General features: G+C 49.9%; 1 protein-coding gene across 1 annotated transcript in view; it reads left to right on the top strand.

Moving 5' to 3' along the window:
- ZNF236 (zinc finger protein 236) overlaps positions 1–23,275 on the top strand; it is a 116,243-nt gene that overhangs the window by 21,689 nt on the left and 71,279 nt on the right. Inside the window, 7 exon segments of the mRNA XM_049619288.1 lie at positions 4,119–4,297; positions 6,304–6,428; positions 6,721–6,893; positions 9,211–9,354; positions 11,862–12,065; positions 13,032–13,154; positions 13,156–13,261. Coding sequence (XP_049475245.1) covers positions 4,119–4,297; positions 6,304–6,428; positions 6,721–6,893; positions 9,211–9,354; positions 11,862–12,065; positions 13,032–13,154; positions 13,156–13,261 — 1,054 coding nt within the window.

Here is a 23,275-nt window from a genome sequence, read left to right as displayed (position 1 = left end):
TACTTTCCGACTCTGTTACAGTTTTTCTAGAAAGTCTTCTGAGAGACGTGTCTTCCTGAGATGAGGGGACTCCACGTTTCTCTTGCTGCTGTCCCTGCGATCTGGCTCCTGTCTCATAGCAGCCGGTCTCAGATCGTGAAGGATGGCGGGAGGGGAAGGGCGGGCACCGTCGGGGAAGAGAGGTCTGCCGCACGTGCAGGGACGCGTGGGTGCCCTGTGTGTGCCAAGAAGGCTTCCGGAAGCTGGAGGCAGATGCTCGGTGACCTGACTTAGTAACCCCACGCTGGGCAGGAATTTGTGTCTGGGGGGCTTTCCAGGGGCACAAGAAAAAGGGCTTTGCTGTGCTTACTTCAGGTGTGAAAAACGTGTTGGCCTTATGTGAAAAGGAGGGAGCTCGTTCTTGTCTTAAATGCTTGTATCAGGCTCCATCCAGGTTCTGTTTCCGTCGCTCACCTGTCTGGCCCCGTGCAGCTCAGAGCTGGCAGGGTCGCGCTGCCCCCTAGGCTGTCCGGGACCCCCTCTGCCCTCCTCTCTCTTTGAGGTAACCCTGTCGCGTGGTTCGATGAGGAGGACAAAGAGGGCTTCTCCCGAGAGTCACGGTCCTCACGCAGGCTGGTGGCGGGTGAGCAGGATTGGGAGGTGGAATATTTGGTCGGGTAGGAAATCTGTTACTGTGTAAGGAAAGTCTAGGTATTGGACCACAGTTCTCCGTCTTTCCCACATATGTGAAAGTAATACGGTTTTGGCTGCCTTTCTCTGTGCGGTATGTTTGTATTTCTGGGTGATTGTAGAAGAATATGGTGTATGAATGTGACTCCAGGCAGAAGTCCTGTAGTCAGTCACATGCAGAAATAGGCCGTAAGAATCCAGCTAACACGGAGAAGCCCTTCGTCCCAGGCCCCCTCACGGCTGAGATGCCTGGACGAGGCGGAACGGGCGGGTGGAGAGGGCCGGGGGAGGTGGGAGGAGGGCAGGCAGCTGGAGGGCGGGCCTCGGCTTCTTTCTTTCCTCCCCTCCACCTGGGCGGGTTGCTGGAGGAGCCTGGTGCCCCTGCCAACACCATAGATGAAAGCTGCTTCCCCGTAGCCAAAACCGGCAAAAGAGTGGCCACCGTGGGAAGTCTTTCTGACGATGCCCACCCTGCTCTGGCCAAATACCAACTGAAAACCCGCTCGGCAAGGCTTCCAGTGATCTTTCACCACGCCCCGTCCCTGTTCTCAGGAACAGATGGCCCTCTGATCCCGTGACCGCCTGGGAATATGTAGGAGCTGATCCTGCAGCCCTCCCCTGGTAGGAGGCGGCACCCAGGTTCCCCCACCTGATGGTGCCCGTGGAGCCGGGCTGGGACCTGACCTCCCATACTCTGTCTGGCAGGTGCAGGCAGTGGTCCGATTCTCTGCCCAGATAGTGTCCTTTGAGCCTCACCGCACCTGGCCGCAGCAACATTGAACCAGTTGGTGCAGGAAGGACTAGTCTGCCCTGGGCTTTCCACCCGTGGGGTCAGCGGGGCCCTGCGAGGTGAGCCTCTACCCCTGACCTGGTCCTGTGCTGCATCTAAGCAGAGTGACTGCCTGCTGAAAGATAAGCGGAGATCTAGAGTCTACAGCATAATACCCAAAGTGTCCAGGTTACAGTTGAAAGTCATCGAGCAGACCAAGAGCCTCGATAGTTCCAACTCTAACGAGGAAAGACAGCAAATACCAACACTGAAATGACCTGGCTGTTGGAATTATTTGGAAGGAATTTTAAAGCAGCCATCCTAAAATTGCTTTACGAATGGTTTTGAAATAAATGAAAAGAATAGAAGAGCCAAAGGGAAATGATAGAGTGGAAAATGCAGTGATTGAAATAGAGAACGCAGTTGAAGGGCTCAGCAGTGGAATAGAAATCCCAGAGGCACCGGAGAAGGCCAGGGGCAGAGAGCAGCCTTAGATGCTGGAGCCTGGAGGGTGTGTGAGCACGTGACTGAGAGATGGGGCGGCAGGGAAAGATCATTCGGTGGCCCCAGGGCTGGGGAGACGGAAGGACAGTTGTTACAGGGGGAGTGGTCCCAAGGCAGTTAGTATTATCATATTTTATACCCTGACTTGTAAAAATTCCGTCTTCGGCAAGGTGGAGGCTGATTAGAATGCCATGCATTTCCCTTGACGATTTCTGCTTGCCACTTGTCAGTGAGGGAAAACTACGCAGAAGGGTCTGTTCTAGGGGAGGAAGCAGTCGTCACTTCAGCCTCAAAGATTGCCGTTAGCTCTGACTATGGAGAATGCGGCACAGTGAGAAGACCCTTAGCTGTCCTCCGTGGCTCGAGGACAGGCTCCTTGTCAGGCTTCTGCAAGTGCCGCCAGCTGGCGGGAGGGCGGAAGGCGTGTCCTGGCTCCTTGGGCTTTCCCGGCGTGAAGCAGAGACCATGATGACGCGCTCCATCACATGGCCTCTTGCTTTGGCCGGGGGGGGTGGTTCTTGCCCTTGCTTTTACCAAATGAGCAAACTGCATAACCAGAGTTTTCACTCAGAGAACTGACAAACGTAGAGCTCTCCTAAAATATACTACTCTGATCATTTGGTAAAAAGGTAAGTAAAAAGAGGATGGGTCTGAGCCAGAGCAATAAAAGAATAAGGTGAGGACAGGACAGGGTGCTGGGGTCGAGTTTATTTCACAGTGACAAGATGGGAGGCCCGGGGGAGTCCTTAGTGAACGTGAATATTTTGCCATACAAATTGAGGAGCGTTTTCTAAGAGATGCAACAAATTAGGTGTATTTTTTCTTTTTGACAGTTTCCGGGAGAGAGTTTTCTTATTATCGACAAGATGCTAACGATTCGGTAGTTCATTATTTCCTTAAATTATTATAAAAGAATACTAACTTAAAGTTCTTTGAATTGAAATCATTATGGGGTTGCCCAATATATTCCATTCATCCCTGTCTTTTCCTGCTAAGGATGCTCTCAGTGTCAGTGAACCAGCTCATTTTAATAGGGTTTACGCACATCCACAGGGCCATGATGTATAGTAAATGGAAGAAAGTCTGTTGAAAGAAATGGTTATATGTTTTGTTATTTGGAGGCAATAGTTTATGCTCATTGACGGGTTACACTCACTTTTTCCCCCTTGCTGGGACAGTTTATTTTGCGGATCATTTAAAAAATTGTATTAGGAACTCTGAACGGGTAAGCTAATCAAACCTCGTGCTCAGTCAGTAGCCCCTACCGATATGTGTCATGCTGAGTTCTTCCTCTGTGCCGCGCTCTATGCGGTGTCTTTAGAGTACTGGTGAGGGCGGGCGTTACTGACATCCGTGTTTCACACACACAGTGGTTAACACCCAAATGCACGTGGCTCGTAACTGGCAGGCTTCATGTGAACCAACCCAACTCCAGAACATCTGGACCAGCGTTACCTAATTGACATACGACTGATTTAAAATGTATAGTAAGTAGTCCTACTACAAAAGAAAAAAAAAAAATTTTATTTTGGTATATTTTGTATTGAAAATATATCCAAAATATTATTCACATATTAAAAGTTACTGACCTGTCTTATGTTCTTTGCTTTTTGCAGTAAGTCTTTGAAATCCCGTGTGTATTTTATACGTCCTCACGGCACTGTTCAGACCACGCCTGTTTCACGTACGGAGCAAGCCAGGTCTGGACAGAGTCCCAGACTTTTCTGTGATAGACTCCCTGTAAACAAATTGCAACAATGAGAAATGTTTCCATTTCAAAATTTGCCAGCTGTTTTGTTTTAAGGTAGTCTATTAAACTATAATCTTAAATTGTGTCCTGACCCTTCTGTGGAGGTGAAGTCGTTCTGCCTCTCTAATGTGTCCACAGCACAGAAGGACAAGATGCCAGTTACAACAGCCAATTGGGAGCCGTTCACTCTGCCCAAAAATGGCAGTGTTCTCTCATCCCTTTCCCTGTGTTTCTATCTTTTACTTCCAATAAAGATTATTTTTATATACTCACATTTGGACATAATGATGTATTTTTTGAGGCGAAATCGTGCTTGTTCCAGAGGAAAGTGTAATCTGTGTATTGACTGTTCCCAACACCAGTTCTTGTAAGAAGTGATGGTTTTGAAACGCTTGCTCTGCTCACGAATGGTCTTTGCTGTTGCAGAACCTCATCTGCTCGGAGTGTGGGGATGAGTTCACCCTGCAGAGCCAACTGGCCATCCACATGGAGGAGCACCGCCAGGAGCTGGCCGGGAGCCGCGTGCACACCTGTAAGGCCTGTAGGAAGGAGTTCGAGACGTCATCACAGCTGAAGGAGCACATGAAGACTCATTACAAAATTAGGTATGAGCCGGGGCGCCTGCGGGGGTCAGTCGGCTGAGCGTCTGACTTCGGCTGTCATGATCTTACAGTTCGTGGGTTCGAGCCCCATGTCGGGCTGTGTGCTGACAGCTCGGGGCCTGGAGTCTGCTTCGGATTAGAGCCGAAATTTTAAATAGACAGCAGGCTGTGTGGGTAGAGATTTTTCGCTAGCATAGAGTATTAAAAGTTGTAGAACAAGATCCTGGCAATACGTTTTTACAGGTAAGTAACAGGGTTCAGATAAGCACCCTTTTTCATGAATCGCTTTATTTATACCGTCTGTTTAGAACTTTTGTGTTCCGAACACTGCGCTTAGCGTGTGTATAAAAACACGTAAATAAAGCTTAGTTTAATCATTACGAGCACCCCTGTAAGACCGGGTTGCCTTGCGGATGAGAAACCCGAGACTCCGGGACCAGGTTACTTTCCCACGGTTGTACAGCACCGAAGTTTCCAGTGTCAAGGAATCAAACCCTCATCGTCTGCTTTCAGAGCGCATAATGCTGGCAGCATGAGTGTGCTTAAATACCCGTGTGCATTTACTGCCAGTAAGACTTAACACCTCTTTCAAAGTTTCCTGTTCGATTTATTCCTGATTGTGTATTCTTGTTGCAACTTCACTTTCTTGATGCAATGGGGACGGGCTCTTCCCGGCCTGTGCTCCCGGGGCCTGGTGTCGATGCTCACGCGTCACACTCGCGGAGCCGAGTTCTCCGCCAGACCCTGAGAGCCAGCATCCGTTTTCTTGTTACCTACCCTGTCACTTTGGCTCGCCACCGTTCCAGTCCCAGAGCTTAGGGAATATGCAGACTCTTAAATAACAACCACAGCCACAACCAGAGTGTCCGCAGCGGTTAATAAAGTGTGTGCCCCGCGGCCTCGGCGGGGCTCGTGTATCCTCTCGGGCGCTGTGGTTTGGATGTGGGGCCTGCACCCCATGTGGGGTCAGAGCTCTCTTCCCCTTCCCGCTCCCTCCGTCTTGCCTGTTGATGATGCAGAGCCCAGCGAGGACGTCACCGTTTGAGCCGTGCTGCGTGTGCCCCGTCACACTAGATTTTTATTCTGATGAGGTTTTAGCGCAGGTGGTTTTGATGTGTCTGGGAGGGTTTTGGAGAGATGATTAAGGATGACTAGGTGGTGGGCTTGCGCTCGGCCACGCTGGCTTCTGAGTCTGCTGGGGCCAAGGGACACACCGGACAGACAGACAGCCTCGTCCTCACACTCCGTGAGGACTGCTCATCTACTCCTCAGGAGGCAGGGAGCAGTGAGCGAGTGAGCGGAGAAGGGCGGTGGGTTGGGAGCCGCTGTGAGGAGGGGTCCTTGCAATGAGGAGGGCCCTTTGGGTCCAGGGCAGGGACCTGCAGCCAAGGGGAGAGCAGTTACCACAACTCAGCAGCGGCGAGTTTTCTGCGTTTGAGAGCAGAAGGGAGCCTGGTGTCTGGGAGCCCACTGTGGAGGCGAGTTTGTGGCGCTGAGGCCATCCTGGGCTGAGGATTTTATCCCCAGGGTAGTGGGAAGCCCTTCCAGGTAGGCATGCCTGTCCCAGATCGTGAGCGAACCACTCTGGCGCCCCGTCTCGATGGTACTGACAGCGGGAGACCGGAGGATGGGGGGGACACTTGGCAGCGTAGAGCTGTTTACCTTTGACTGTCACGGTAAAGCTTTGTCCACAAGGGACGTTCTGACCTCCGCACCCCCCGCCCCCAAGAAAACAAGACAAAAGGAAGTTTATCGTTTCATTATGTAGCAAAAAATGAATTTTATGGTAGTGAACACACAAAACAACTGCATGTATGTGTGCATCTGTGTGTGCGTGTGTGTGTGTGTGTGCGTGTGTGTGCACGCGTGCATACACACACTCCTCTGTGATTTCTCACTGCTGTGTGTCCTGACCACCAGTCAGCCACACTTTCCGGTAGCATTTGAATTTTGGAATTGTAACACAAAGGAGATGACTTCATGAGTGTTTCCCCCCTGTGTCACACTAGGGTGTCAAGTACAAGGTCTTACAATCGGAACATCGACAGGAGTGGATTCACGTACTCATGCCCACACTGTGGAAAGACGTTTCAAAAGCCAAGTCAGTTAACTCGGCATATTAGGATACACACAGGTATGAAGTACGTTCACTTTTGGGTGATTTATGAGGTGGTTTAGAGGAAAGAACGAGTGCTCTAGAGCTAGCTAGACCTGGAAGATAATCTTGGTTTTTCGTCCTTTGTCGTGTGCCCGTGGTCTTCATGTTGACTAGGTCGTTAGATACATGAGTCTGCAGTTATGGGGCGGCGTTCTGTCTGGACAGATAGGTTTTGGGTCTTGAGTTTGGTGGAACGTATTTCTCTCTTAGCTCATCTGGGGCTCCCACACTATGGAATTATATTTTGAGCATGTTTCTCCCTCCCTAGGTGAAAGGCCGTTTAAATGCAGTGAATGCGGGAAGGCTTTCAACCAGAAGGGGGCGTTGCAGACGCACATGATCAAGCACACAGGTGAAAAACCCCACGCCTGTGCCTTCTGTCCTGCCGCCTTTTCTCAGAAAGGGAATCTGCAGTCACATGTGCAGAGAGTTCACTCGGAGGTAAACGTCGCACGCGGGTGGGTGTGGTTTTCACGGGGCCGCGCTACGCGGCTCTTGAGCCAATGGGTGAGCCTGAGACATTCTTTTCTAGATTTAGGGTTGGTGCAGAGCAGACTTTGTTTTAAACAAGAAACAGATACCTGTAGATGGAAACCTTTTAGGCCGATATGGAAGAAACATAAAATATTATCCCTATGTGGCCTTGCACTGTCATAGCTCTGGTGAATAAATGTTTGAATATCATCATACCTTTGCTAGTTGTGATTGTTAACCTGTTTCATCCCTTTAGCAAACTTGAAACATGGACACTCTGAAGTGTAAGAAATTGAAAGATAAGAGGGGCGCCTGGGTGGCTCAGTCGGTTAAGCGGCCGACTTCGGCTCAGGTCATGATCTCGCGGTTCGTGAGTTCGAGCCCCGCGTCAGGCTCTGTGCTGAAAGCTCAGAGCCTGGAGCCTGTTTCAGATTCTGTGTCTCCCTCTCTCTGACCCTCCCCCATTCATGCTCTGTCTCTCTCTGTCTCAAAAATAAATAAATGTCAAAAAAAAAAAAATTAAAAAAAAAAAAAAAGAAATTGGAAGATAAGAAACAAATTGAGGAAAAAAGTATTTTTCCTATTATTATTATTATTGCTAAACTTACATGTGGCCTCATTCGCATTTTTTTGTCAGACAGACGTCTGGTCTGTTTATTTCCCTCCGTGTTAACTCTTTCAGTGAAACTGATGTTGACAATTTTTTATTGTCTGTAGATCTTACCGACTTGCAAAGCTTCTGGAAGTATATCTCTTAAGCAGGTTAACATTTGTTCTTACTATCATGATTTGGTGTTTTTATAGTCTAATTGTAGACTATAAATAAATGTTTAAGCGACACAAATACTTTTATCCAGGATCTGTTTATTTTGTGTAACTTTTGCAGAATTAAAGCTCATATATTTTTTTAATTTTTTGTTTTTTTTAAATGTTTATTTATTTTTGAGAGAGAGACAGAGCTTGAATGGGGGAGGGGCAGAGAGAGAAGGAGACACAGAATCTGAAGCAGGCTCCAGGCTCCGGGCTGTCAGCACAGAGCCCGATGTAGGGCTCAAACTCACGGACCGTGAGATCATGACCTGAGCCGAAGTTGGACACCCAACGGACTGAGCCACCCAGGCGCCCCAGAATGAAAACTCGTATTAAAATCAAATGTGTCTCTTTTTATTTTCCTTGGAATGAAGTCTTAAGTATCACTAAAATAAAAAAAACCTACACCCTTCACGTAGTTTATAAACAGATTCAGACTTCTGTATGCAGTGAGTTACTTTTAAAAACCAAGGCTTATTATCTCAGACCCAGAAACATGAGGAAGAACACGTAAATACTAGTGAGGTGGTAACAACGTGAGGTGAGGCTTCCTGTAGATCGCAGAAGAATAAATGTGGCCTGCACGCGGCGTTCTCCCAGAGCTGCTTCTGCCCAGACGAGGTTTCGGGATGACCGTTCACTTGTGTAGTGCCCAGAGAGACCTCGCTGGGACCCCGAGCCACCCTGTGAGGTGCTCACCAGAGCTCCTGAGTTTGGAAAAGCCCTCCACATCACTCCTTATCTCTAGTCCACTTCTGGCTACGTCACAGTGGTAGAAAGTAGTTGCTGATGTGGAATATTGGAATTGGTGATGAAAAATGTACACACTGGGTGACCATCTGTCCTCACGTGTGTGTATGAGCTCCCTAAAGGCTCAGTTAGGGTGATGTTTATATCTAACTGTGTAGCCTTTCTTTTTTTTTTTTTTTCTTAACGTTTATTTATTTTTGAGACAGAGACAGAGCATGAACTGGGGAGGGTCAGAGAGAGAGGGAGACACAGAATCTGAAACAGGCTCCGGGCTCTCAGCTGTCAGCACAGAGCCCGACGCGGGGCTCGACTCACGGACCGTGAGATCAGGACCTGAACCTAAGTCGGGCGCTTAACTGACTGGGCCACCCAGGGGCCCCAACTGTGTAGCCTTTCTAATTGAACATTGTGCTTAGCAATTTAAGAATTGAGAGTGTAAGTCAGATATTTTTACCAAATTATAATAACTGAACACTTCTTACTTCCAAACGTGTCCTGATTTATAGAAAAGACTGAAATTTCAATTAATCTCAGATTGGCATTATTGATTAAAGAATTGGGTCATTGATTTTAGAGCTGTCTAATTTGAATGAGGAGGTAATGTTAAATGGTTAGGCTGTTTCCGTCATTTTCAATAGAACGGTAAATTAGATTGGCTATAATTTAAACATTTTTATCTAACTGTTAATTGTAAAAAGCATTTTTTCCTTTTTTGTTCCTTAAGGTCAAGAATGGCCCTACCTATAATTGTACAGAATGTAGTTGTGTATTTAAAAGTTTGGGTAGCTTGAACACTCATATCAGCAAGATGCATATGGGTGGACCACAGAATCCAGCAAGTTCTGCAGAGACGGCGCATGTGTTAACGGTGAGTTTAATAAGCTGGTTGATAAGAGGATAATGTCTTACTGAAATCTGTCATCCCAATTTTGACCTTTAAGATTGAATATTACTTAGAGTATTATTTAGTGCCGGGGCACCTGGGGAGCTCAGTCGGTTGAGCATCTGACTTCGGCTCAGGTCCTGATTTCGTGGTTTGTGAGTTCGAGCCCTGCACTGGGCTCAGTGCTCACAGTTCAGAGCCCGGAGCCTGCTTCAGATCCTGTGTCTCCCTCTCTCTCTGCCCCTCCCCCACTTGTAAAAAACATAAAAAAAAATTATTTAATGCCATAAAGTGCTATGAAAGTTTCTAGCAGGTGAGGGCTGCTTTCTTATTTTTTTAGTTAGTGAAAGAAAATCAATCTTTTTAGACTTCAGAATGATACCAGATGACCCTGACTTATGGACTGTCATTTGAACCAGTGAAAAAAGGACAAAATGTAATCATTAATTTCTGAATTTGTAATTCCTTCAGTGCTACTGACAATTATTATTGAATGATCTCTATCCCTATGTTATTATAATTTAAGAATCAGTTATCCTTTCCAAATAAGGTTTCTCCATGTCTGATGTGACAGTGATAATTTTTTCCTGAGACTGTGGACTTTTGGGAAACTAAGTTGTATCTTCCAGTACACGTATTGAAAGTTGTCTGACACACAAACTTTTGGGAGGAATCTCCAGCTTGGCCTTGGTCTGTTGCCTCTATAATGGCAGGATCTAAGCGTAGGCTTGTTTCCACCGCCGCAGACCCGCTACGTCCAGGAATCTTGGAAGCGTTAGTGTGTGTTCGTCAGCACCTGCCTCCTGCCGGTGTAGACACTAGGCAGTGCTTAGTTCCTGAACGTGAGGGCCTCATGTGCTTTGTGTTTTCTTCTCTTTTCTGCAGTATCTGCGGCATGGGATGGTTCCTCACCTTACCCCTGATCAGGGGGATTGTTGTCCATAAGTTCTGAAACTGGAGAACAATTAGAGGCTAACGATTAAGTCTTCAAATGTCTATTTTGGGCTGTTTTTTAAATTAAAAAAAAAAAGTTTTTTAAATGTCTGTTCATTTTTGAGAGCGAGACAGAGAGCACTAGCAGGGGAGGGGCAGAGAGAGGGGGAGACACAGAGTCCGAAGCAGGCTCCAGGCTCTGAGCTGTCAGCACAGAGCCTGACGCGGGGCTCGAACTCACGGACCGAGAGATCGCGACCTGAGCTAGAGTTCTATGCTTAACCGACTGAGCCACCCAGGCGCTCCAGCTGCTAAGATTTTTAAATTCTGAGACTGCTCCTTTGCCATCTGATTGCTTCTTTCTTTTCTGGTTTGGTGAGGTTTCCTGGGAAGCCTAGTTAGCATTTTCCTTTTAAAGTTCTCTTCTGCTCCTTGAGTGGTCTGCCCGGGGCCACTGCCCACCGTGCCCTCGTCGAGATAGCCTGTGGCTCCCGGTGGCCGGTGGTGCTGTCGTCTTGCGCAGTGAGGCGGCAGTGGGCCCATGCAGGATGGAGCTGTGTGGCCTCCAGAGCCACTTTACAGGCAGTTGACCGGGGAGCCAGCTCTTGAACTTGGGGTCCCTGGGGCAGAACGCAGACTTTGTTTAGTTGGGGGACTAAGTGCCAAGAAGGTGCCCTGATCCTCCCAAGGAGCCCCCGTTGTTGCCTCTTCTAGAGATAATCCCCCATTTCTGTTGCCTCAGGGTAAGGGCCTGTCACTTGTTCTGTGGACAAAGACAAGGGACTCACTGTCAGCCCTAAATAGTTTTCCATCATCTTTTTTTTCTAATTAATAGACTTGATTTCTTAGAGCAATTTTAGGTTTGCAGGAGAATTGAGCAGAAGGTGGAGAAGTCCCGTGTACCCCACCAGCCCCATGCGTAGCCGCCCCGTTGCTGCCCCCTTGCGTTTCCGTGCCGTGTCTGTCACAGCGGATGAGCGAGCGCTGCTGTGCTATAGCAGTGACTCGGGTCCACGCTCTGTGTCGTGTGCCCTGTCGATTCTGGCAGACGCGTGGCGTCCTGTGTCCACCTTGATGGCACCACACACACGAGTGTCTCTGACTTCCACCCTCTTCTTGGTGTGGCATTTCAGATTCCTGAGTTTCTGGGTGATCAGGTCGGTCCCTCCTTGGATATTCTTGTCTGTAGCTTCACTGCGCATTTATTCCTCTAGTGCACGTGTTTTCCCGAAATGTCTTGAACTGTTTTGGCCACGGTGGTTTCTCTCTTATTTTATTTCGTAACCCTGTGCTCAAACCCCCACCTTGAACTGATTGTCTCTCCTGGCACTAAGAAAAATTTAAAAAGTGAGGCGAACAATTCACCGCATACGTTCCTTTAACAGCCAGTATTGTGCCCCATGTAAAAATCAGTGAGACGTTTTATTTAACATTTATCTTTTGGGATATTGTTAGATTTTAATGGTCGTAAGGAAGAGGTGCTGTTCTTTTTTCTGGTAAATTGAAGTACAAGTTAATGTGCTTCTTACATTTTCAACGACAATGCTGCTACGTTTCAGGCCACACTGTTTCAGACGTTACCTCTCCAGCAGACGGAAGTCCACGTCACGTCCGCGTCGAGTCAGCAGAATTCCCAGGCGGTGACCGATGTCATCCAGCAGCTCCTAGAGCTGTCCGAGCCGGGGCCGGCTGAGTCCAGCCAGCCCCCTCAGCCCGGCCAGCAGCTCAGCATCACAGTGGGCATCAACCAGGACATTTTACAGGTGAGACGCACCTGCCTGTTCCTGTCCGTGCTCGTCTGCGCCTGGGCTTCGTGACTGAAAAATAAATAGGCGGGGGCTTGTCAGAGGAGAGGAAGCATCAATAAAGATGCGTCCTAATTGAAAACATTCTGTCGCAACAAAATCTGCTTATTGAGTTGCTTATGGACAGTGCGGAATCCTAGATGGTTAATGCATAAATTTAGAAATAGTTTAAAACTTTCATTTCCTCCATGAGCGATTTACTTGAGATGAATAGGCTTTTCAGAACCTTCCTGTATTTATCCCCGTTGACGGAGGCCTAAGACATACCTCGTTCTTTGTAGAGGCTCTCGTGTAACTGTTTCGAGAGAGTCAGTCTCGTGTCTCCTCGGCCGTGTGGATGGTCCACGCTCCGGTGGGAGAGCAGCAGAACGAATCGGGGCAAAGTGCTCTTTTCTGATGCTTTCGCCCCAGGCCAGCTGTATCCTCAGACCCTTCCTTTGCCAACAGAGACGGCCTGCCTTCTCCACCCTATTTAGTTACTTGCCGTAACAACTAACCCGTCTCCTCTCTGTACCTTTTGGGACGAGTTGGTATAAAGAATCTCGGGGCGCATGACAGCCGACGTAAACTTTTGGGTAGGCTCGCTGTAACTGAAAACGGCGAGTCCCAGACCCGTTTGGAGATAACCAACGTGGTCTGAGGTAAAATTCCTAAAAGGCTAAAAAGGAATTAACTTCAGATCCTTTTGATTTTAGCGTACCGTGTTCTGGGTGGAGGGGAGGTGTCAGTTGTCAGAGCGGACATTTCAGCTTCCTAGGGTTGGGGGTCGAGCTTACAGGTGTCGATCGGCGGCGTGTAGAGCTTTATGTCTCGCGGGGCGGAACTAGGATTCTGTGGGCGAGCCTCGTCGCACCTCCGTGGTTGATTTGGGCGGGCGGGTTCGGGCCTCACCCCTGCTAACCTGTCAGTTCTGTTCTGTCTCAGCAAGCCTTAGAAAACAGTGGGCTGTCTTCAATTCCAGCTGCAGCGCACGCTCACGGCCCCGGCCACGCCACGACGCCCTGCGCGCAGGGGCCCGCCGCGGACACGCCGCACGCCTCGAGTGAGCCGCCCCCCCCCCGCCGATGCAGAGCCAGACAAAGAACAAGAAAGCCCGGAGAAGTTGGAGAAGAAAGACAAAAAAATCCTGAAGAAGAAATCGCCACTTCTCCCCGGTAATTTTCATATGCGTCAAGGCCGAGACGTTTAGGCTGCCATAGTGCTTATCTTTTAAGAAACGTGCCTCCTTTTTTTTTTTTTTTTTTTTTTTCTTTTCTCGAAAAGGCGATAGGTCTGTTGAACGTTCTGATGGTCTCAACCCGTTTGTTTGATATTTCAAAACCACGACAGTTGTAAAACTTAGGCTGCTTTTCTCCCTGTGATTGGCGTCTCCTCCCGACAGCCCCTAGGGCTTTACCCCGGCGGTCTCTGCCTGTCCTCGACGCAGCAGCCTCTCGGCCATCCGCGTCCTCCCTTCCACCACGGCACCGCCATCCCGCCGGCTGGACCCTTGCCGGTCCCGTCCACGCTCACTCCTCGCCCCGTGGGTCCGTGAGCTCTCTGTGAGCCGGCCCCCGTGCCTCTGCGGCCTCCCTCCCTGGCCTTCGGGATGCTGGCTCCCCGGGCGTTTGAAACAGTCACACTCTTTTTCAGGGGCCATCCTCTGCCACGGGCCTTTCTTCAGCGGGAGTGTCTTCTTTCTCCCCTTCTCCGCCGCGTCCCTGAGAGCTCCGGCAGGCCTATGAGGCCATCCGAGGCCGGCACAAGTGCGGCCTCCTTGTGGAGGCTCGGAACCTGCCCTTCCTCTGCTCAGTGCCCGCAGCGCTGGCCCTTAGAGCCCCCGTGCAGACTGTAGCGACATTCTGTTCGTTCCTGAGCACCCGTGGGGCTCAGCGTGGCTTCATACATGGGCAGAGATTCCTGCATCGTTCTTGAAGGAAATAGGTTTCTGTCTTTGGGGCAGGAGTGTTCCCACAGAAACGTTTTCTTGGGGACCGGCTGTGTGTCTCCCGGAGTCTGGGGAGCAGGTGCTCTCTGAGGGGCAAAGCGCTCATCTGTTAACGCTGCCTCCTGACACGCATTGTCTCAGTGTTGACATGTGGCCACAAAATCCTTGTTTCTCAGCCCACAGACCACGGTGGTTCTAGTCCCCTCTTCCCCTTGATCTGGCCCCTCGGCCCCAAGTGAAAAACCGGAGGTTGGAATCTAAGCAGTTTATCATCCGGGGATCCCCGCTGTCCAGACAGGAGAGGAGGAAAAAAAGCACATTTCCATATACTTTTATTCACTGTACGAAGCCTCTGGGTTAGAAGTTCCCCTTGCATTTCTGAGTATCTGCTTCACGTGCACGAATAAGCTGCTGGAAATCCGCAGCCCGTGAAACCTCTCCCGCGAGAGAGCACCGGCCACTGTCCGGTTACTGGGCCAGAACCTTCCAAGGTGCTGTGAGGTGGCCGCAGGCAGCCAGACTCGCTTCCCCACAACACTGAGGCGCGCTGGCCCCCCAGATGGGGGGAGGCACTCGGCCCTGGGCCCGGAGACCGCGCTCCCTCCTGCCCCGAGCGCCGGATGGGGCTCCAGAGGCCGTGAGGTCACATGCGGCGCTCCGCCTGGAGAGCTTGCACGCAGTGCGTCCGTCTGTTGGGCTGTGACCCGAGTGAGTCACATACACGTGTAGACCGCTGAGCAAGTTTATGCGGTTCTGCTGCGTTTTCGGTCAGCTGATCCTCAGGACGAGCTGGAGCTGGCGCTTGTCTTCTTCGTGTGCTGAGAAAAGGTTGAGAGACGGGTTGAGGTAAAAGCTCTTTCTTCTGCCTGACACTTTTCAGGGAGGAGTGCACGTCTAGCATAGGGACTGTCTCTGCAAACACCTGTTTGAGGGAGGGGAGGGCTCTTGACGTCCTGAGGAGACCTCATGAGTCAAGGTTTTGTTGCTAGCTCATAATTAACCACATATTTCCAGATCGAACACACTCCATCTAAAGCTGTCACTGTTTGATTTATTTAGTTTTGTGAGAGAGAATGTTTTTAGTCGAATTGGGTTATTTGAAGGGGCATTTTGCATATTAATTTAAAATTTAATATGCTTTTTTGTATATTTGTCGTAAAACTTGTGATGTATAAATCATTCTTAAAACTTCACAGAGTTTGACATTTGTTATAAACTACGGGCTCCCTAGGAGTCACAGTGAAAGGTGTTTTGAAAAGCTGGCAGCTTGTTCCTTTAGGTATGACAGTGGTTTAACTGCTCCGTGCGGACGTCTCTCCTAAGGCCAGAGAGATTTCACCCTCTTACACCAGAGCAAGGTCTTGAAATCTTAACCTCTTCTTGATGACTTAGGACCGTGAACTTGACCCCTGCTCTGTGCTGTGATAGGCCGGCATCTGCTTGACCCGTTGCAGGACCTGGGCCCCTGATGCTGTGGGCTTCAGTTCCTCTGCCCTGGAAACTACATTTATTATGGCGTGCGTATTGTTGTCAGCTCCCTGTAGCAGTCTTGTCCCGCTCTCTTATTTTGCTGCTTGAGGTCTGCTAAGTGCTTGCAGCTCTGATACCGGGGGGCTTTTATAGCTGCCTGGAAAGTAAGTATGAATCGGGGCACCTTGGCTCAGTCGGTTAAGCATCCTGGCTCTTCATTTGGGCTCGGGTCCTGGGATCGGGCAGTATGTTGGGCTCTGCGCCGAGTGAAGAGCCTGCTTGGGATTCTCTCTCTTTCTGCCTTCTCTCCCCCAAATAAACAAACATTTAGACAAAAGTAGAAATTTGTTCTTGGTAAGAACTTTTGCAACCATTATACTTTGTCTAAAAATAACGCGCATGAGCTTATTTGGAGTTTTATGTCTACGTTAAGTAATTCAAGAGAGGGGTATTTTCTTTTTATTCTTCCTTTTCTTTCTCTTTAGATGGTCTGTGTTGTGAATAAAGAAGATTTCTGGGTTTGTCGTTCAGATACATTGCTTGTTATTTTGTATTGTTTTATGCTTTTCATATAATACAGTATAGAAAACTTTAAAAAGAAAAACTTATTCATTTGGACGTAGTTGAATTTAGTTTGAAAATTCCATGATTTATCTCATTTGTGTACAATTCTTTGATGGTAAGATTCAGAGTTTAGAGGATTTTCTTCAGGTTTTGTTTTGAATTATTTGTCATTTGTAATTAAATCTAAATATTATCTTAAATTTTTTTTTAATGTTTATTTTTGAGATGGAGAGAGAGCATGAGCGGGGGAGGGGCAGAGAGAGGGGGAGACACAGAATCCAAAGCAGGCTCCGGGCTCTGAGCTGTCAGCACAGAGCCCGACGCGGGGCTCGAACTCACGGACCGTGAGATCGTGACCCGAGCTGAAGTCGAACGCCTAACCGACTGAGCCGCCCAGGCGCCCCAAATATGAATATTATCTTTACTTAAGACCTTTATTGTTTTGAATGGTAGTCTGGTTTTGAGCTGAGTCCCTGTTATGTACTAAATATAATACACCGTCAAGTATTAAAAGGGACACTGAGCTACCAGACGTTTATGGTGTAGCGGAGTCTGTGCGTGGACGGTGTGCGGCAGTCGAAAGCAGTGTCGCGCTCCGAGTTTAGAGATAGGAGAGCTCAGCGGACCACAGCGAGAAGGTGAAAGCTCTTGTGAGTTAGAGGGACGAGAACTGAGTACTGACGGAAATAGAGTGAAGCGTGTGGAGGCCTCGGTGAGGGTCATCGTGACCAGTTCATCACACTTGTGTTTCTGTATCAAAAATTATTTTAAAAAAGTTCTAGCGTTAACTTCTGCTGTTGACACATAGCTCACGTTGTATGCATACTGAACATTTAATTTTTTTTTTAACGTTTATTTATTTTTGAGACAGAGAGAGACAGAGCATGAACGGGGGAGGGTCAGAGAGAGGGAGACACAGAATCTGAAATGGGCTCCAGGCTCTGAGCCGTCAGCACAGAGCCCATCGCGGGGCTCGAACTCACGGACCGCGAGATCGTGACCTGAGCCGAAGTCGGCCGCTGAACCGACCGAGCCCCCCAGGCGCCCCCAGACTGAACATTTAGATAAGGGTGTGTTGGGTCGTGGTCTCACAGAGGAACCGTCGCTGCACAGCTCACGGGAGCACCGGCGAATCATCCTCTGCAACCAGGCCTGAGATTTTGGAAGGACCTGATAAGTCCTGCACTGTCTCTGCCTGCAGCCCGTCCTCTTCTGTTGGGTTTTTCTTACTGATTTGTTGAAGTCCTTTCTAGACCCTGGATTTGCTTTGTTATTTATTTTTTTGATTAAAATTTTTTTAATGTTCATTTCTGAGAGAGAGAGAGAGAGAGAGACAGAGAGAGAGAGAGAGAACAGGGGAGGAGCAGAGAGAGAGGGAGACACAAAATGAGAAGCAGGCTCCAGGCTCTGAGCTGTCAGCAAGCTGGAACTCATGAACTGGGAGATCAGGACCTGACTACCTGAGCCAAAGTCGGATGCTTAACCTGCTTAACTGGCTGAGCCACCCAGGTGGCCCTTCTTTGTTATTTATATGTGTTTTGAATACCGTATCCGACACTCCTTAAGGTGTCTTTTCTGCCACGGTGTTAAGTAGACAAAGTAGGGAGAGTGGTCCCTACATAGTGCAGATGACAACTGCCTCTTGCGTCCTGCCTTTTAAGGGGTTTGGTTTTAATGTTTCACAGTTGGATTTGGCTTTTTACTATAGGCTTTTCTTAGAACCTCTCAAATTTGGGAAGCCGCCTTCCATTGTTGGTTTAGTAAGAAGGCTTTTTATTTTCTTCTCTATGTTGAATATTATCAAATGCTTTTTTCCCCTCTGTTGTTATGATCATGTGTTTTCCTACTTTAATCTGTGAGGTGGTAAATCACAGTAATTGATTAATGGGAAGCAAACCACGTCTTCTGTTTGGGCTTTGATGTGACTCTTTCCTTTCTCTTTCTCTCTCCCCCTTTCCTCCCTCTCTCATGTTTTCCCTCTATTGTGTTTTTTTATTACACATTTTTGAATTTGCTTGGCCAATATTCTTTTTCTCAATTTCACTTAAGAAAATATGCCTTTTTTTAAATAAAAAAATGGATAACCGGTACTCACTTTTAAATCAGCGTATGAAACCGTTCCTTTTTATAGAATGTACATTGGTCTTAAAACAACTTGAAGAAATGTAATTGCTCTCTAGAAGAAACTAGTTTTGATCATTGTATTCTCCTCCTACTTTGTGTGCAGACACATAAAGGAAAATTTTTAAACATTTATATCCAGCGGTTTTTAAATAGTACAGTTTTCAACAGTGGTGGTCTTTGTAAAGGCCTTAAGGAGTCAGATAAATGCAGTTTAAGGTTCTAGGTACTAGGATAGGTCTGTGACGTTTTAGCAGCATTTCTGTATGCAGGGATCTGCGTTGGTTTGTAAGCAAATTCTCTGGTTGTCTCTCACCTGCGTCACTTGGGGAAAACTACACCCATTTTACAGAAAGTTATAGTACGGACACTGCAGTAAGCTCAAAACAGTGTTTAAGAGTTCAGTGTGACCGGCGGAGAAAATTCCTTCTTTATAAATTCCTTCCTGGGACGAAGCAGGAGGGAGACGGGCCGTAGGCTTTGCTTTCTGGGAGACACCTTTGCGTCACTTTGAAGGACTTCCACATCAGGCTTCTGGAGTGCTTGCAAAAACTCGTGAATTATTTGCAGGGCTCCCTGAGAGGAGGGTGGGTGTTCTGGTGAACACTGCGCACCGTGGGCTCCCTTCCGGGTGGATTGTTTCTGGGACGCCGCGCACACCCGTGGAGCCGGCTCCAAGGTTCCCGCTGCGGGTGCTGGGGAAACACGCAGAGAGGCGCTGCCCTTGGGGTCAGAATCCGCGAGGCCGCTGGCTGTGTCCTCCACCCTCGACTCGGACCGGCCCTGAGCGGTCCGGGAGCACGTCCTCTGTGCACTTGGGTCTGGATATCGGATTGCTCCTCGGGGATGGTGTCCCCGCACCTTGCTTGCCCTGACCCAGCTCGCCCAGTGACGGTTTGCGGGCGGCAGCGTGGCTCCTCCGTGAAGCAGCAGATTGGTGGTTTTCTCCCCAGAGCAGCACCTCCAGAATTGCATGAAGCCGAGGTGAGCAGAAGTAGCGAACACGAGGCTTCGTGCGGCATCACCGTGCCTGTAATCTGGTCGATAGAAGGCACCAACTCCCGGGGGGACCTGTGCCCCAGCTTCCGAGCAGGTGTCGGGAGGTAGATGGAATGGACGGCACCTCCTGTGGGCAGTGGGTCACGCGGGGACGGAAGCGGGGACTCCCCTGCTGAGCGCACCCCTCTGCGAGGGGCAGGGGGGCGCCGGCAAGCCGCGCGGTCCACATGCGCTTCGGAACAGCCGCGTGTCCCGCGGTCTGTGGAGCAGAGAGCCTTGCCGGCCCCCCGGCACATCCACACTGGCTCAGTCGGCCGGGGAGGCCTGCCTTCCTCGTCTGCGCCAGCGAAGGTTCTTCTGAGGGGACCTGGAGCCTCTCCAGGAGCGGAAGGGACAGATCCCTCCCCGAATGCTCGCCGCCTTTCCTCCGGGCGCCAGGTTCCGGCCGGCCCCGCAGCTGTCTCGTCGTTGGCACCTGCACAGGCGCTCACGGGGCGGGTCGCCCTCCTCCGCCGCCCTGCCATACCCGGGAGAGCTCTGGCGCATCTCGTCTCCTGTTCAGGGTGCCCTCCGTGAGAAAGAGGTCAGTGGTCCCACCGTCCCCCGTCCCTGGAGGGCCGCCGGCAGGGGAAGGATGCCGTGCTTTGGCGGTGAGAGCTGCTCCCTGGACAGTTGCAGCTTCGGAGATCTCGGGGATCTCCCGGGAGAGCGAACCCCCGACGGTCCCTGCGTCCCTCCCCGGTGGAGCACCCGCTCTGGGATGCCACGTGGGCAGGGAGCACCGTGAGACGGGGGGCGGGGGGCATCTGGCGGCAGGACAGCGCTCTTACTGCCCCTACCTCGGGGCAGCGCGGGGTCGCCGGTTCAGCGGGACCGGGGGCCCGGCCCAGGGGACAGCGCGGGGTCGGGGAGACTCAGTCACACACAGCACTAGTGCCGGCTGTGTCCTCCCCCCCTCACTCCCAAACACACGTGCTTTATCTCAAGTCCGGTTGTCAGCCGGCCTGCACGGTGGCCTCCGCCCCAGAGCCACATGGGCCGTTAGAGCAGGTGCCATCGTGCTCAGGGCCCATAGCTGCCACGGCGCCCGTTTCAGTGCCTGGGGTTGCGTCTGAGCATTCCTGCTGTCTCCCTGCCTCATTGATGTGGCCCAGCCAGCTGCCAGTGACCGTCCCCTCCATTTCCCGCTCCGGGAATCCGGCCAGGAAGTCCGAGGCGTCCTCTCGCCGACCGCTGAGAAGCCCGGTAGACCGTGGGACTGGACACAGAAATTTTGCGCGGTCCACTTTACCAAGAGTCTGTCCCTTTGTGTACGACTCCAAATAAGTGGTCCCGTGGCGTATGGCCCAGCAGCCTATTTAACGGCCCCCCCACCTCGGGACGCTGGCCTGTCACTTCCGAGTGGGTGTCCCAACGTTGTGCAAGATTCGGTGTCCTGCCTCCGCCAGGTGCGGGCTGCACTGTTCCCACAGGGCGTCTTTTGCCAGAGGATCCTGCGGCCTCTGGTTTCCACGTCACTCCACGACCCACTGGCTGAGTCGGGGGCCGCGAGGGTCCAGTGGTGCTAACCTCTCTCGCAGTCCCGTCCGCCGCTGAGACGGCGTGAACGACAAGGACGGCCGTCCAGGCTGGGGCCACGTAGGGAGACGCTGTGGAACAGAGAGTGAGGGCACACTTGGGCTGCTTTGCTTCGTTTAAAGTCTTCTCTGTAGATTCAGCATCTGAACGTGGATCCTGAGATATGAGCGTCTCCCCGGTTGTTGTTGAACAGTAGTTAAGTCTGAGTATTTGTATTCAGCTTGATGTTCCAGTAGAAAGCAGAACGACTTTCTGTGACTGTCACTGTATGTCCTCCGGACTGCACCTGCGGCCTCTGGGCACACCTTCCGTTGCAAGAATACGCCAGGGCCTTCGTCCAGCGTCTGAAGCGGCCCTTGGAGTGGGTCCTAGAGGAGCCTGTCTGTCTGTCTGTCTCTCCTGCTGTCCTGCAGTTCTCCGACAGCAGTGGCTGTGCGCTCTGGCGCCCGGATGAATCCACAGGCGTCTTCCCGTCCCTTGGTCCTGCCTCCCCCCTGCGGCACCCAGGTCCTCATCACCTCGTCACCCTCGTCACCCTCGTCCTCCACCGTGGCCGAGGCCGATGCCGGGGACACGGCTGGCCGCGTCCCCAGTAATTCCTCCGGTGTGGAAACCGATTCAGGAGTGAGGAGGACACCTCTAGGGTACGGTTTTCTTCGTCCTGCCGAAAACCTCTCGTGGCACGTAGGCTTTCCATCACGTCACCCTGTCTGCCTCAAGCTCTGCGTCTCGCGGACCCCGCGAGACCTCTCACGCTGTGGCCGTTGTGAGCTTTAGGTTTCCAGAACTTCATACCCGGCTTTTGCTTCTTCTTTGCCTGGTAAATGTACCTCCAAAAACTGTCTTTCGAATGCAGACTTTTTTATTTGAAGATTTCATTTTATGTTTTTTTTAAATAATCTGGACACGTTGGCCAACGTGGAGCTTGACGCATAATGCTGACACCCAGAGTCGCGTGCTCCACCGCCGAGCCGGCCAGGCCCCCCTCCCCTTGCATGCGGACATTTCTGAATGTCGTGTCGTCCCCCCCCCCCCCCCCCCCCCCGGGGCGAGTCCACCCTGACGCAGGTCCCTGAGCTCTGCTGCACGTGCGTGCTCGAATCCCGCACCTGAGTCCCTCCACGGGCAGGGGTCTGCCTGCCGTGGTCGTTGGCATGTGGTGAGCACTCTCCTTGAAGTGGAGCTGGGAGGACAGAGTGCTCTGAGAGAAGCGCTCTCAGATTCTAGAATTACGCAGATGTCAACGTGTGCCTCGACTTTTCCACTTATTGGCACCTGACCTGGGGCAGGTTCGCTAACCTTCGTCTGTGCGATGGGGCGGTGGCAGAACGAAAGGGAGAGACCTGAGTGTGAGGAATAGTGCCTGACCCGGGATGACTGCTGCGTGGAATGCACAGATTTAAAAATGATTTTTTAACTGGTGAAACTTGCTCTTGCCACGTAATTCAAAAGATACAAAACGGTGTGCAGTGAAACGTCCCCTGTTCATCCTTGTCCTCCACATAACCCCTCTCCAGGGCAGCCGCTGTCACTGGGGGTCTCTGTCTTTTAAACAAGTACAGGCATGTTATTATATAGTATGTATCGTATTGTTTTTCAGTATGTTGGGGGGCATACTGGGTGTGTGTGTGTGTGTGTGTGTGTGTATAAAATCTATATATAATCTTCCTTGCAGTTTACTTTTTTCCACCTGATATTTTAGAAAATATCTAGAGATTGTTCCATTTTATGGATAAATAATTATGTAGGTTATTTGCAATCTTGCAAATACAGGTGATAATAAATACAAATTTATTTAATACCCCTTCAAATACTTTAGTGTGTGTGTCCTAAGGTCAAGGATGCTGTCTTCTAGAACCAACATCAGGGTAGTGAAATTGATCCAGTCCACAGATCTTGTTCAAATTTCAGTATTTGTATCACTAATGTGCTTCATATCAAAAGAAAAACAATGGGGTAAATGTTGCTGATTTTCCTTCCAGGGCTTTCTGACAGTTTATACCCCCATCCACAGTGCATTGGGGTATCTGTCCATTTCCTCACAGCCTTTTGAAGGGATTGTTATCAAAATTTGGGAACCATTTTTACTCATCTGATAGGTTAAAATGGTTTCTGATTGTAGCTTTAATTTCATTTCTCTAATAAGGAGTAAAAAGGTTGAGCAACTTTTCATGTTGAAGAGCCACCTACATTTTTTCATTAGCCTGACTTGATTTTTATTTGCCATGATACATTAAGGATGATAGTATTTTGAGAGCATATATTCTTTTCTAATTTGTCGTTTTGAATTAAAAGGGAGAAATATTTTCTATACCCAAATTGGTCAGTGTTTCACAGATTTTGGACTTCTACAATACTTAGACTTCAACGTGGACGTTATGGGAAATAACCTCTTTTATCCAACGCTTTCATACTTTCAATTTTTTTTAATGTTTATGTTTGAGAGAGAGAGAGAGAGAGAGTGAGCGAGCACGGGGGAGGGGCAGAGAGAGAGGGAGAGACACAGAAT

Source organism: Panthera uncia, assembly GCF_023721935.1.
Source record: "Panthera uncia isolate 11264 chromosome D3 unlocalized genomic scaffold, Puncia_PCG_1.0 HiC_scaffold_8, whole genome shotgun sequence".
NCBI lineage: Eukaryota > Metazoa > Chordata > Mammalia > Carnivora > Felidae > Panthera > Panthera uncia.
The sequence above is the reverse complement of the archived record's forward strand: the minus strand, read 5'-3'. Positions and strand labels throughout refer to the sequence as shown.